The sequence below is a fragment of the Habropoda laboriosa genome, unplaced genomic scaffold (genome assembly GCF_001263275.1).
Source record: "Habropoda laboriosa isolate 0110345459 unplaced genomic scaffold, ASM126327v1 scaffold134, whole genome shotgun sequence".
Classification (NCBI taxonomy): domain Eukaryota; kingdom Metazoa; phylum Arthropoda; class Insecta; order Hymenoptera; family Apidae; genus Habropoda; species Habropoda laboriosa.
This window is the reverse complement of record NW_017100266.1, coordinates 658,632-674,862: the sequence shown is the minus strand read 5'-3', so window position 1 is coordinate 674,862 and position 16,231 is coordinate 658,632. Positions and strand designations below refer to the sequence as shown.

Here is a 16,231-nt window from a genome sequence, read left to right as displayed (position 1 = left end):
AATAAAACTAGAATAATTTTAGAAGTATGTTAAAAAGTAAGATATACAAACAAAATTACCTAGGTATACAAACACTATGGTAAAACCCATAATGCTTTAACACATGGATCAATTCTGGTGCTGTTCTAGTAAATCCAATAATGGAGAACGTTGCAAGCATTGTGTTCCACAGCGTAAGTATGCCTCTCAGTTCAAATTTTGGTCTGTTTGACATGTAATGCTGCCCTCCAAAAATTAGAATCATATATATGCCACAGTAGTAGAAACCATTTGTCCAATTGTTTGTCATCCATATCTTGGTATCCATATGGCGGAAGGTTTCTTCAAAGTTGAAGACATACGAGTAGTTAGGTACAGTGACCTCCATGTAATCCACTTTGTTCATCTTGGAATAGTCTTTTTCTGTCTGCTTCTCACAAAACAATCAGAGAGGCCTTATTTCTTCACCTCCCTAATGCCAATTGACTGAAAAGAGAGAAGAATAACTGTTAAGAATGTTCACTGAAATATTTCAATTTAAACAAAAATTTCTTTTTCGTCAAATTCTTAGAAACTTATTCTTTTATTTCCTGTCAAAGGAATTTTTTTAGTCTACAGTTACTTTACACAAACATTACAATTTTCGTCTTTTTTTGTTTTTAATTATAAGAATATGGAAATTCTTATTCAGGGTATTACCTTATCTTTAAAAAAATTCATTTAAAAATTTGATTTCAAGCGGGTAGAATCACACGTTCTGATATTAAGCTTACATAACATTGTGTTCTTCTTTTTTTTTTTTTACATCATTTGGTATCGTGAATTCTTTCTACATCTTGTTACGCTGTTAAAGAACAATGTTCGTTACGAAAATTAAATTACCTAATACAATATTTGTTTCGACATGCGATCATTGTTATTCAGAAAATCGTTGTATCACGTTCTTCTCTTTTCAAAAATATACCGAATTTTTAAGTTTCGTAAATCTCTTCGAGCAATACAAAAGTAAAAAATTTAATTATTTATATATTAATTATATTTGTACCCTTTTCCTCTTTTAAACGCTATAATTTCATAAAATATTCTTTTGGTCTTTCATCAACATTTTGATATTATTTTTTATCAACATATCTCATAACTATTCTTATTTCGAAATTTTACAACGTAAACGCGATATAGAAGGTATTTTTAAAATTCCAACTTAAAAAAACAAAAGGAAGAAAAGAAAGGAAATCTTTATCTTTTTCCAATTTATCAAAAATAACGAAAACTATATACAATCATGCCTACATTATCTGTTATGTATAACGAGAGCAAGATAGTTACTGGAAGCAAAATAATTCAGAAACACGTTTTCTGTCTTATATGATATGTTTATTTTTAGATTTAATGATATTCGCCAGAAAAAAAAAAAAAACGCCTTTATTGAGTGAACAAACATGTTCGATGGGTCAATATTTTGACGCAAACTATAATGGAATTAAAACAGTTGCTGAATTCTTCGAATTTAAACCGTTCGAAAATCATCAGAACCTTCGAATGAAATTTTCAGCGAAACTATGAAAAATGTAGTAAATCAACGTCCTCTTAACCCCTTGCGCTACGATTTAATTGTAAAAAATTGCGCACTAAAGATGCATTTAATTTTAACTAGCCACTATATACAAACTGTTACGAAGAAAACAGCATATTTTATTTTACGATTCGTACATTTTGAAAATTAATAAAAGTACATTATTCGTTTGGATATAATTCATAGCGGAAGATCAAAATGACAAATATAAAAAAACATAATTCAAAATAGAACTTTAATTAGATATAGCCAATAGTTTTCAAGGGTGTGGTACTTTTCAATGCATTCTGGAAAATGTTGTAAAGGTATCTGGCATTGTTTACATTGCCAGGGAATCTCACTTCTAATGCTATTCTTATAGCATACAGGATTGCTTTTCTCCCAAATCAGAAATATGTTCAGGAAAATGTCCCCAACTTTTGGCTTTCAATCTGAATGGTGTACATATCACTATGCGAAGGACGTCTACGTGTCTAACTTACACGTGTCATTAGGATTTGTTCTGTTACATACACTACCGGTCAAAAGTTTGGAATCACTGTGCATTGCAAGTTACACAAAAATTCGCAGAAAAAAGTCAGCAGCTTTAAGAATTTTTTAACGAATTTTGTATCATTCAAATCAATCGATATGAGATAAATTGCTATTTATCTCCACAATATCAATATCAAGTCTATGAAAAATTAGTAGCAGATTCAGTAGTGATGAAAATTGGAAGGTGATTCCAAACTTTTGGCCGGTAGTGGATGTCTAATCGAAAGCTTCCAATCCCTTTTTTTTTTTTTTCGTTCATCTTGCTATGTAAAATATGTGTATGTATTTTTGAGTGCAATGGGAAACATGCAAAAAAATTTTTTCGCACATTTTCGCATAACAGGAAAGCAAGCCACCTGTTGATCGAGTTTATCAACGAGCTACAACACTCGTCATAGTGCGGTTTGGCACGAAAAACTCGAGACGAGCTAGACGAGCAAGGGGTTAAAATCTGACGAAATTAGACAAATCTAGCATCGTCTAACTTTCGAAATGTATGCCAAGCTTTTCTCAAACGATAATAAAAATTTCGCATATCAATGCTATTTTCAAAATAAAAAAACAAATTGCTATTTTCAATATAAATTAATAAATAAATATGAGCATTGAGACGAAATTTTTTACTAAATTTTTAACGACCTGTGCAAAATTCTAATCGACACTTTTTTCCTTTCATTCTACAGCACTCTTCGATTCGACGTTTGCTCAAGATCAACCTGAAAGCGTGTGAACCTATACTGGTCCTCCTTAACTTAATTGTCCTAACAATTGTTTGAACATCCGTGAAAAAATGAAGATTTTCAAAAAATTTCGAACCATCTGAGAACACAGTCAGGACAATGTTTACAGTGTCGAAAAAGAAAAAAAGTAGAACGTTCTTGCATAAAAGGTGTAAAACAGACGAAGGTTCGAATATAACAAAAATATCCTAAAGGAAAATAAAAAATTGTTAGATTAGATTTTTTAACTACCAATACCGCTACAAATGCAATTTAAAATGTACATCTTTTTCACAGCTTGGTACGAACATTTGGTCGAAAAATTTCTAGCAAGAAATGAGAAAGAAAGAAACGAACAACGGCGTGTTTACGCAATTAGAAAACAATTTGCACCGGAGCAAATGAAAAACAGTCCTAATTCATTCCAGCTGAAGCCGGTTCTAACGGGTCGTCCGTAATTCACTTGGACGAAAAAAGGGAGGAAAGATTTTCCTCCGTCTACTCGATCGTACTTAACCCACATTTGCTGTGAATTGAACATTCCTCGGATAATAATCAGCCCCGTCTTGAGCCGTTAGACTTGATTTGTGAACACCGTGAAACGTTGGAGGTTTTTTTTTGAGGAACAAGAGAGAAACGTAAGTTCTTCGTTGATACATCGAGTTAACCCACTGAAACACTTGTTCAACCGCGGTGTACACCGCGAAAGGTTCACAGATAGGTCCACGATTTTACAATCCAATTTAAAAACGGTTAAAAAAGTAACGGCAAAAAATATTATGCTTTTTATATATCAATGAAAAATGTATACTTCCTTTCTTTTCGTCAGATAAACGAGAAAATATGATATATTTTTTGGTTCGCCGTAGACTTTTAGTAATTACATACAGTGACCGAAAAAAAAGTATTCATACACCCTATAAAATGGAATAACTTTTTTAAAATTGGGCCAAACGACTTGAGTTTTTTTGAGAAGTTAGAAAGACTAGTTTACTAGACGAAACGCTGCCTGGAATTTGAATACAATGATAAAACGTTCATTTGACAAAAGAGCATTAGTTAAACAAAAAAAAAAGGGGGGGATACAAACTTAACCCTTTGCACACGAAGGCCCTTTTTTCTAGAAGGAAGTAGCAAAGATTAGTGTAATTTTTTAAAATTGACATTTTTATTAGAAATTGGTTCTTTCGAACTGTTTCACCGCTGAGATCTCTAAACATGTAGTGAACGACTCACGGAGGTCCATAGACCTGCTGTCTTGGAAAATATCATGCTTAGAGTTGCCTCTAATGGTAAATATAACGTCGCTTCTTAGTCGCCTCTCGAGTGCGCAAAGGGTTAATACGGCAATTAAATGATACTCCTGGTCGCGATTAAATGTGAAAAATGACCAATCGCCTTTTTTTTAATTTGTTCTAATCGTTCGATAAATGGAAATGTAGTCCGAAATAGGAAATGTACATTTCATTGAAATTTCATTTTAATGTATGCCCAACCGCGCATAAATATGTAAGAAATTGTATTACAATAATTAAATGTGACGACATTTGACAATTTCACGACCAATTATAATTAGACCAACGTTTAACCACACGACTCACGATTCGTGAGATCGTCAATTGTCTGAACATATTTTGCAAAAATTACATTTAATCGATTATTGTTATTGCATTCTGTAGAAATATCACGCTATTCGATTTGATTATTATTATCTCTTGGAAAATTTACACGTGTGAAAATGTTGTACCATTATATTGCCTCCAGATTTGTAGTTGACGCAATCACTTATGCTACCGTGCGTAAGTATTTGGACACTATGCAGGAAATATACTTTAAATAAAACTTGCGATCTTATTTCAGGCGACCCGAATAATGTTTATAAATACCAATGAAAATAACATTGGACATGAATTAGTATAAATGGAAAAGCAATAACTGAAATCGGTGGAAAATTGATGTTGCGAAGACACACTTGAGTTCATCGACTTGAAGTGTTTGTCGAAAATTGAATGAAAGTTCTTACCCCAATACAATGTTGTGCCAAGGGTCAAACATGGAGGTGGTAATGTAATGTTTTGGCGCAAAATAAAGTGGACAATTTAGTAAGAATAGATGAAATTCTACGAAAAGAAGAATATTTCAATATTCCAGGTGGACACAATAGACGAACGCAATATTTCATAAATTTCGTGCGTTGAAAAAGTTCTCAGACTGGTTTAACAGTGGGTTTACGAGACGCGTCATTTTGACGCATTTCGAATTTCACAAGGACAATTACAGAAACCGTTTACATTTCTCTCCTACCATTTATGCGTATCATAAATTTTATATAAATATATAATATCACATAGTTTCATTTAATAGTGTGTAATATGTTGTTTTTTAAAGAAAATCTGCGGTTTTGTTCACGCGTCAATTTGACGTAGAGATAGGTATATAAGAAATGTCTGTAAACCCTCGTGTTAATAAAAAATCGAGTTTTCTAGATTAACAGAATTTTATTATTTAGTTTTCTATATACATCCCTCATAAAAGTTCATAGAGTCGTTGGAAGGCCTTGGAAAACTCCTCGCGAGTTATCGCATTTAAATATGCTCTGTCACGGCGTGTTGAATTGCCCTCACACATCTTCGTAACGAGTCCCTTTCATTGGCAATTTGATCTTGGGGAATAAAAAGATGCCGGCAGGTGGCAAATCTGGCGAATACGGCGGGTGAGTGATAATGGTCACACTTTTTTTAGCCAGAAATTGGGTGACAATGACCGACGAACGTACAGGTGCATTGTCACGAAGGAGAAATCATTCACCCGATCGGTAAAGCCGATATCAGTCTTATTGTTAGACATCGGTCATTCGCCAGTACGAAACGAACAGATTCGACATTCGTCTCGGTGCAGGATGTCGAAGGACGTCCTTCTCTCTTGTCGTCTTCAAGGGACACTGACGATCTTCTTTGAATCGTCTAACACGGTGACTGCCACCACGGTGGGCATATGTGATCGCAGATTGTTTCTCTCGTAGCGCCACGGTGGTCATCGGTGACCGGAGTGCTTCAAATGTTTATAATTGTAAAAGTTGAATGAACATTGACAGTTAATGAATTTTGAACATCATCGCTGTTTAGAGAATACTTTGAAATAAAATATGCACTATTCGACAATTAAACATTTTTATTAGAAGGTGAACATTGACAGTTAATGAATTTTGAACATCATCGCTGATTAGAGAATACTTTGAAATAAAATATGCACTATTCGACAATTAAACATTTTTATTAGAAGATCAAAAATGAGAGATTAATTTTTATCAAATCTTCTATCTACCGGTGTATTAACAAATGAATATCATGAATCACGACAGAGAGAGAAAGAGATAGGGGGGGAGAGAGAGAGAGGGAGAGATAGGGGAGGGAGAGGGAGAGATACGGGAGAGAGGGGGGAGAGTGAGAGGAAGAGAGAGAGAGAGAGAGATGGAGAGATAGGGGAGAGAGAGGGAGAGAGAGGGGAGAGAGAGGGAGTGATAGGGGAGAGAGAGGGGAGAGTGAGAGGAAGAGAGAGAGAGAGAGTGAGAGAGAGACAGTGAGAGAGAGTGAGAGAGAGACAGTGAGAGAGAGTGAGAGAGAGACAGTGAGAGAGAGAGAGAGAGTGTGAGAGAGAGAGAGTGTGTGAGAGAGAGAGAAGTTGCCGATGACTGAAAAAAGTCAGAGGAACGCGTCATTAATAGTTTGAACGTTGGCACTGGTCCAGGAATGAAGATTTCGTTTGGGAAAAGGAACCAAAGAATCAGTGGAGCAAATCTACCGGGTGTCCAAAAATTACTCGTCCAGCGACGAATGAAAATGAATGTATTCCTTCAATTTAGGTGAAAAAGGAATCGAGCATCTTTTCTACGAATATGTATTGTTGTGTAATAGTATTATTGGGTAATCTATACTATAATCTATAGTGCAATAGAAACTCCAGCATTTTCGTTGACTGTGTCCTAACAATTTAATAAAGCACAATGATGAAAATAAAATATACATTTTTACAACAACTTTCATATTTCAAAATTTCATATTATTCATATTCATGTCATATTTTTTTCACTCTCTTGACACCGTTAATATCGATCCTTTTCTCACGTGAAACTATTATAAATACTCGTTAAATATTAACAAGCACAGTGTGTGATAAACATTTGTCAGACTGGAAGTTTAACCAATTTATTGTAGTGGAATGGAAAGCGGTAAAAGAGCCTTTCTCGTGTGTATACTAATTTGAACGTATTTGTTTCAAATAAGTCAAATTTCTAAAATGTTCAAATTAACAAAAAAAAAAAAAAAAGAAAAGTGTCGATATGTAAACCAAACGTTTTTGCAATACGAGTCTCTCAGAACTTTTGTTACACGCTGTATATCGACAGAAACTGTAAATTCATATATTCAATACATGGTTCGAGTAAAAAATCGCAAAGTCGACTTAATTCTGACCTTGTTTTGAACGAATACCCCTTTAAACAACGAGTTTTCTCAAGGAGAGAATAACAAGGTTCACCAAAGATATTCAGACAAGGTTAATTCTTCACGTGATTTATGGTGAAGGTGCCGTGAAGCGAGGCTATCTTTAAGTAGAAAGATCGTTTCATTTATTCAATATTGTCGAATATTCCAAGTTCCTTTTCTTTTCAAACTTCCTATTTACAGTGCGATCTTAATCTTGCGAATGTGAAATTTTGTCCACTTTATGTACCTTTCCCTCAAAAACCGTTACAGACACGTCCTACAAATATTTTCCACGTGATTCTTCGTCCTTTTTCATGGATATTTACACATCAGAATTTTCGAATGTTGCTTCAAACCAAGAATACAATTTTTCAAAAAATACTTGCTTGTTTTTAAAATTTTTAAATAGGAAATGTTAGTAGAAACGAACAAAGCATAGTACAGCAAAACCCACGTATCAATTCTTTCATCCGCCCACAAGGAACACGTGGTTAAAATTTGGATTCGATATCTCTTACAATTTTTGAGAAAAAGGTTGAATAACGACTGAAAATGTTAACCTTCAGGAAATCACTATTAAAGACAAAAGGACGCTATTTTACTCCTTTCCTTAATTCATTCTTTTCTACTATCCTTAAAAATTTTCGTTGAACGAGGCATTGTAATGTCCCTACAACAATAAATAAAATCACTGCTAAAAAAAAAAAAAAAGATTGAAAGGTATGCAACAATTCGGAAGAAAAAGCTGTATGTTCGTAATTTCTGGCTATACACAATCATGTGCAAAAAATATTATAACAAATTTTCTGTTCATCTGACTACAATAAATTATATTTCACTTTAATCAGTAAATTACAGAGAAAATAACACATTTTCTTTACCCAAATATCTTCCCAACTCCTTCCTCATTTTTCAGTAGAAAATGATTCGAACAAAGAATTCATTTATGAAGCAAATCTATTAAAATTGAACAAAAATCATTCTTCCAATTGGAAGTTACGCTTATTCGAAAGCGTTTACAATTTCTGCTTACCGAGGAATTCCTCTTTGCAGCTTGGTCTTATTTTCAAATATGTACTAGAATGCAATGCAAGAGGCATTTCTTCTGAATCCTATGATTTCTTGCTATGTTTACGGGAAATTATGTCGATTTCTTACAATGCCGTACTTTGTCTCACTTTTTTCTTCTTCTACAGATTTATACGATATTTATGTGCAATATTTCTTACACCAGCGTATCGAAGAAAATGTTTATTACTGCGATACACACGAAGGATGATGGATTCGAACATACAATTGATTCTGACAATGCTCATCATCAGTCAGAAAAACGTGGCAATGTTTCAAATAGAAGAAATAGAAATATCTTGCTTGCAACTTTGGGATTCTCGCTTCTTCTGCTCTTCTTGAATGAGCAAAATAACGGCTGAGAGACGTGTTGTAAACCTAGTTCTCGAGGTATAACACAGCGTGGAAATCAGTTTTTAATCCTTTTTGGAAATTAGGATTCCTGTTTTTCTCCGCTTTCTGCAGTAATCAGTGCCAGCAAAGAAAGAAGCAGCATAAACTTAATTTTCACGAGACAGGAAGGAAATTAGTTCCTTGTCCATCGAGAAATTGGGATTCCCGCATCTTTCCTGTTTTTTAACGGAAAAATCCGAAGCTTCTGGAAAATTACAATTCAGGCACTTTTTCATTTCTCATATTTTAAGAATTCTCGAAAATATAATTTAACGTAGAGACACTAACCAAGAGTACACTGACACGGGGAATACCGGCGCTCTTAGGGATATTTTTCTCGTACGTTTCTTTTTATATATTAGCTTTAAAGGTATCGGTAGATTGAACAAATGTACGACGATCAATTTCTTCTGAACTTAAAATAAACCAGCTTTGCGATATTAATATTAACAAAGTTGGTGAAACTTATATAAATACTATTTTTTGACACTGACGTCACGAAAAAGTAATGTCGGTAATGCAGGGTTAAGTGAATCAAATTCTGTTACCAGATTTACAATGGACAACGTCTTAAAATGACAAAATGATGAAAAATAAATTAGTTCAGCGTTATTCGTAGCAATTGTGAGACTGTATCTTAATGCGATTTCATTACAACGTTGATAAAAAAAGAATAAACAACAAAATAAATTTATCCGAAAAGGGAGGGAAATTTTCAAATAGCGAATTAACTGGTTTGTTATTAGATAAAAAGAAACTTGATCCACTGTCAATTTCAGAAAAATTTATTGTTCGAGAAGTAATTGCTAAAAGAAGAAATATCCACATAGCTATTAAACAGTAATTAGAAATTAGGTATCATTGATCAGTTAGGTTAGGACAGAATCGCTGATAGCCATGCCTCTGTTCAATTATTACCAGAGAAGGAATTAAGCTTTTAGGTCAGCTAGAGCCAGAGGCACTTGGTGCTTTCGATCAATCAACATCAAAAGTGGTTAAACTTTTCGATTTGTCACACTTAAAGACATTCTTTAATTTTTTAGTCGACAGTTAAGCTTCGAACAACCATTAGGTAACATAATCGTCACACTAGTCGGCCTGTTAGAATAAACATCACAAAAAAATCGATTATTTGTCTGGTTGACGTTTTACGTATTTGCATACTATAGTTGGAACAAGACGAACATGTCATTTTCACACAATAGCAAAAGAATAAATTAATAAATTCAACTGAAAGAAAAAAAATTCAAACTCACTGTGGTCACTAATAACCTCAGAAGGTGCATGTGACCTTAATCATCCAATTAAAAAAAAAAAAAAAAAAAGAGCAATTCAATGGTAAAAAGCATCCGTTTCCATGAATAACTTCCTTTATGTAAAATACGATTCAAAGAGGGTCTTGACTCTGTTACGTGATTCAGTGTGGAGGGAAAATTGGACAACTTTTACTTGTTGCCGAAATTGGAGAACGATAGACCCTCGGCAGTTGAATAAATTCACACTTACTTTTAAACTCTTCAATTATTTATGTATGTACATAAATATGTATTCATAATTCTAATTAATTCTAATTCTACTAATTACTATTAACTAACAAGAGGAAAATAATTGAAAAGATGTTAACTACAAGCTCTTGATACACTTTTCACGTTTAACTTCATTTTTCATTCGTCGTTTCCCAAAAGATTCGTCGAAGAGGGTATTTAAAAATCTCTGTTTTCTTCCTTCGATCACTCGATAAACGAATGTACACGGATCGTCACAATACAAGTGGAGCAAGTAAGAGTAAGTAATCGAGGTGTTGAAAATTTATCTAGTACACGTGCACTTAACCGATGACCTCACCTATACACTATCACCTACAAGTTAAATCGCATCTAGCGGGAAACAGAAAAGTACTGTGCATGGTAGAACATAAGTACACGTGCACTTAACCGATGACCTCACCTATACACTATCACCTACAAGTTAAATCGCATCTAGCGGGAAACAGAAAAGTACTGTGCATGGCAGAACATACAGGGTGTCTGAAAATTCGCTACGTATTACAGCGAAATTCGGTGAATTTTAAAAAAAATAATCATACGATTGTACGATGCACGGTAGAGCATACAGGGTGTTTGAAAATTCGCTACGTATTACAGTGAAATTTGGTGAATTTCCAAAAAATTTACTTAATTATATGATTGTACCATGCACGATAGAACATACTAGGTATCTAAAAATTAACCACGTATTTCAGTGAACTTGGGTGAATTCTTTTGAAATTACTTAATTACATCATTTTTATGCAAAAATAGATTATGTTTAATAGTCATTTTTTCCTGCACAATTCAAAAGTTATTTCCTCTTCAGAGCCACGATGAATATGCAAGAATGAATTGAGGTTATGAACTTCTCGCATCGAAGGAGTGAAATTATTCAAAATGTGTTTCGCAACGCAAATGGTCATAGTTCAAGTTGAAAGTGTTTGTTTTGCTAATCCCTTGGTTTACGACTTTCTATTTCAAATTTTTCTTTACTTTTCTTTAGGAGATCTAACCGACAGTTATTTATTGTTTTACTATTGCATCAGGTAAAAAAGAGTTAATGTATCGTAGACCAGTTACACTTGGTAATTCTCAGTTTTATGGATTAAAACGGAAATTTTTGCCACATCTAAACCAGAATCTGTACCGTGAATTTGAATCGCTGTGTAATAATGCCGGGGGTTACATAAACTTTTGACCTTTTCTTCTTAAGTATATCTGTTTCTGCATAAAAATAAACCAGTAATCATATAATTAAGTCACTTTCATTTTTCAAATTCGCCCAATTTCGTTGAAATACGCAGTTTCTTTTGGGACACCCTGTATCCAGGATGAATCCCCTAATTCACACCTGAAAGGAGTTATTCAGGCGCACTAATACATGGTCGATTTATGAATATAAAATATTCCTGAATATACAGTGTGTGTGAAATTTAACGTGATCTGTAATTATTGATCCATATCTGTAATATTTTTCACAATTTTTTTCAAAAAAAAGAAAAACGTTAGGTTACATAAAACACTTACGATTAATATGTCATCGTGACCAGTCGGTAGCATGAATTTTATCGTGCACGATAAATCGTAAATCAGTTTTCAATTAATGTTTACGGCTGAAGTTACCGAACAAATGAATTTTCTATGTCAGTGAAAAAGAAATATTGATCGAGTTATAATAGATATACAGATTATATGCTTAGGTGTAATTCAACAGCTGTGACATTCATTCATCAATGTCTGCTTTATGAAGGAAAAAATAGTAGTCCTAGGTCGCTGCATTATTCTCAAGAATGGTGAATAAGCACACAGGGATCGAGTAGTATTATTTATGACACGCGGGGCCTAAATTGACTCGCGTCCGGTGTGTCATATTTGACATCATATTTTATCAACGTGCCAACTGTTCGCTCTCTTTTTGGTCACGATCCTTCATCGATAAGCTTTTTTTTCCAACGTGAAAGCCTCAAATCTCTGATTTTTCCAACATTTTACAAGCATATTTTCCAACGCGTGAAAGCTTGCGATTAATTAATATACGTATAATTATAATAAATAAAATTGCTTCAACAGACAAAATTTCAGCTAGAAAAAAACACAGACTAAGATAATATTGTCGGTTTTCTAGAAGAGTGACACAATTAGTAAAACTAAATTTTTCAGCAAATCGGTTTGAAATTCTTTGTGGTAGAAAGTTATTAATTACTCGATTAATTAGCAACGAAAAAAATTTCTTTCAAAATACTATTTATGTCTGTTGCTTACTATTTCAAAAAGGATTAAAATGACCTTATTTTCAATTGTGACATTGATCTTGTTAAATAGTACAATTTTAGCGATACCCTTTCACATAAACATAGCTCACTTTCAGAGTTATTATTTTGCAGACATCTTAAAATTAACGTTTATTTTTAGATATTTACCGGCGATATGTACAGTTTGTCAAAAAGTGAATTTAACTGGTTTTTTTTTTTTTACTGAACTGTACTTATCGTGACATAGATCTAGAATAAACGACGTTAAAATGTTTATGAACAGAACAGGAAAGAATGAAAATTTTCTGTACATACTTTTAAAGAATAAAAAATGTTCTAATTTTGTTAGGAATGTGTAAATTCTAATTCAAAAATGTTTCAAGATAACCTAAGATATATATATATATATGTTAATACTCGTTTATTTTCATTAGTATGCACCGTGTGGAAATCTTCAAATAAATGAACGACTCCAATACCAATGTCTGGTAGATTTTCCCCTTGTTGGACACTCCAGTTCTCATTATGCGAATAGGGAAATCATTAATTTACGGTAATAGGTGATCTCAGATATTCCTCAGAACTTAACCTTCGCTTATTTTCGTTGCAATTCCTCCCAAATGTTCATTTTTATTAATACTTTTACACACTGTTTGAACCATTTTGCGTAAAAATAGATTTCTCAATCACCCAACCGTTTCTCTCTGAATGGATACAATAAATTTCATTTCGAGAATTATTTAGTAAACTCGCGGATGATACACAGCGCAACATGCTTTGAATAACCAAGTAACGATATACTTTGTATTTATAATTTAAATACGCGCTACTTATTCCTATTATCGTGTTACAGTTCTAACACATTTACGTATCGCTGAATTGAAGTTTCTTTTCCCAGAACGTACACTAATAAAATAACATTCTGCATTTCACTGTGTCATACTGCGAATGAATATAATGAATTACGAGTTGATAAGAATTAACGCTAACTTGTACGAAATTAGATGTAAATGAAAACTTCAGATAAAGAAAGAGCGAGAGAAAATTTTAATAAATAATTGAGGCGGTATTCTGGTTTTGAATGCCATCTTTTAAGCAACTTTTAGGATTTTTTCCCCGGAAGAACCGTTAAACCTTTTGCATTAGGGTTTAGCACATACATTTATGGGTATTTAAGATACATAATATATTTCGTTGAAGTAAAAGTAAACAAATTTACACGAGTTATAGTTTGTTTTATAGTGTGCTTTACAAAAAGTGTGTTCACTGTTTACATGATTCCGGACCTTCTGCTGATCTAAAATAAAAAATGAGGAAGAATCTTAATCGGTATAAATCTGGCTACGGTCTGAATCAAACTAAAATAAAAATATTGATTATTTACAAAATGGCAGCATTTTCAATTTAGATTGTCGATGTTTTTCATACTATGCCGTCTTTAGCGCGTTAAAAGAGTAAGAAAAAAACGACGGATGTTCAAAATTTTGGTTCACGCGACAACAGAACGTGTGCTGAAGATTCTCTACAAATTTCAAGTCGATCGATAAACTATAACTTGAGATATCGCGTGAACCGTTACGAAAAATCAGGTTTCGAGAAAAACGCATCCTTCAAACGCTTACGTCTAAATTAACTTTACGAATTCAAACAAATCCCTTTGCACACATGTTCCAGAATACTTATACTTTAAGAACATGCAAAAAGAAGAATTGATTTTTTGAAAGTTTAAAACCAGAATACCCCCTCAACCCTTTCGCGACTAGCGCCGGTTATAACCGGCATCCGCTAAATGCTTCACACTGGCTATCGCCGGTTATATCCGGCATCCACTAAGCGTGTCGCACTGACTCGCGCCTCGACAACTCACAGTGAAGATTTATTTTAAAATACAGAACAAAGCCTCAACAACATTCTCTTTATCCGATACATCCTTAAGTCCTATGCTGTTCCAACGAAATTCTCTAAGATTTGAAAAAACGCGAGACACTCTTAATGCGTATGGTGTGCACTAACGGCACGACGACCCGTTCGGGTTAAAGGGTTAAAGAAAATAGTTTTCCAAGGAACACTATATTTGTAATACGAATTAAAAAAAAGAAATAGATTAATATTTATTTGCCAGCAATTCAGCTATTATTATGAATTTCCTATCGATAAAATCTGACAACAATGAAATGAAAAATGTGAGAATTTGGTTTTTCCTCTTATAGTGATTAATTGGATGTCGTCGTCGTCGTCGATCTTGTCCAACAGATAAGTCGAAGATAAGATCATTGCCAAGAACTGACAGGGATGACTTCGCGGATAGTTAACGAGCGTACATTGCTTTAATTTAAGAATTTCCCCCTCCAGACACCTAAACGGGATGTATTCCTTCCTTCCGTGGCTTCTGGACTAGCCAGTGTCACCCCCCCACTCCTTGTCTTGATCTGATTATTTTGTGCTGAAACGTTTTGCGAACTTATAGCAACCTTTTGTTTTCTTAACCTTTCGACACTTTATCCCGTGTGAGACTTGGGCAAAGCGTCTACATAGTACTTAACTGTTTAGCTCAAGAGAGACTCTTAGGAAGAAAGTTAGAATAGGACGAGACATTATTGTCGTAACTATGACGTAGGGTTATGTATCTCTTGTTTTAAAAATTATCACTCACGACGTAATTATTAAAAATATACCTGTGAAATATAAATTTCTTTTTTATTGCAATTCACAATTTTATTAGACTGTAAAGGGTTAAAGTGTTCGAACCCATCGCTACAAATATGTACTTCTCAAGTAGTAGCATAGGGGAGGGGGTATAGAACGATTCTACTTATGGTAAAATTGTAGTGACAGATCTAAGCGTATCACGAGGCGTGCAAAAATATATTTCATCGATAATAAAAAATTTAATTTCCTACTTATACATATATAATAATAATAACAATTTAGCAATACTTTACTATTCATCATTATAGTACATTTAAAAAAAAATTGTTCGATATTTTTTGTTTATAATTATTTCTTCTTTTAAAGAACTTCGAATTTACTTCATATAATGACATGGGTATTAATAACCACTGAATCACCCTGTATACTTCTTTTTCGTATTGTTAATCACTATGTGGTCAATGGCTGATTTACAATTAGCTTTACGCTCTGTGTTTGGTTCATTCATTATTCCACACCATGACCCACTTTTCCTAATCACTCTCTTGCCTCCTTTCTCTTTTTCACTTCGCCTGCAGTCTTTTAAACATCCAGCCGCACTCTTGTCCCCACCCTCGTTCAAAATTTCATCTACCTATGAATCGTAATTCCCCATTCTTCTTCTGTATTTCTTTCTCGTTATTTTGTACAACTCGCATCTTGCTATTCTCTGTTTATTACTGATAAACAGCTTATCGTTTCTAATTGAAATTAGTCTTAATTGGTATTCAAATTAATTTCAATTGAAATTATTGTCGTTTCAAAGTGAAACTTGACAGCAGAATTATTAATAATATAGTAATAGTAATGAAAATAGAACTAATAATAGAATTGATAAATCTGAAACGACATTGCACACATTTTATTTAGTTCTAAATGGAGAATTAAATTTTCTAAAATTGCGAAATTTTTTCTCTGAAATATTAATAAGCAAATAACTTTTGTTCTTTATAAATACGAAAATAAATGTGAGCACTATAGGAAAACGAAAAACGATATCCTTTTTTTTTTT

The 16,231-nt window shown here is 33.4% G+C and overlaps 1 protein-coding gene across 1 annotated transcript in view; it reads right to left on the bottom strand.

Annotated features, from left to right (window-relative positions):
- The window catches only part of LOC108573357 (elongation of very long chain fatty acids protein 6), a 42,261-nt gene that overhangs the window by 3,491 nt on the left and 22,539 nt on the right, over positions 1–16,231 (bottom strand). The window contains exon 2 of the mRNA XM_017935770.1: positions 60–465. Within this exon, the coding sequence (XP_017791259.1) occupies positions 60–385 (326 nt within the window). The 5' untranslated portion in view covers positions 386–465. The remainder of the gene's footprint in view (positions 1–59; positions 466–16,231) is intronic.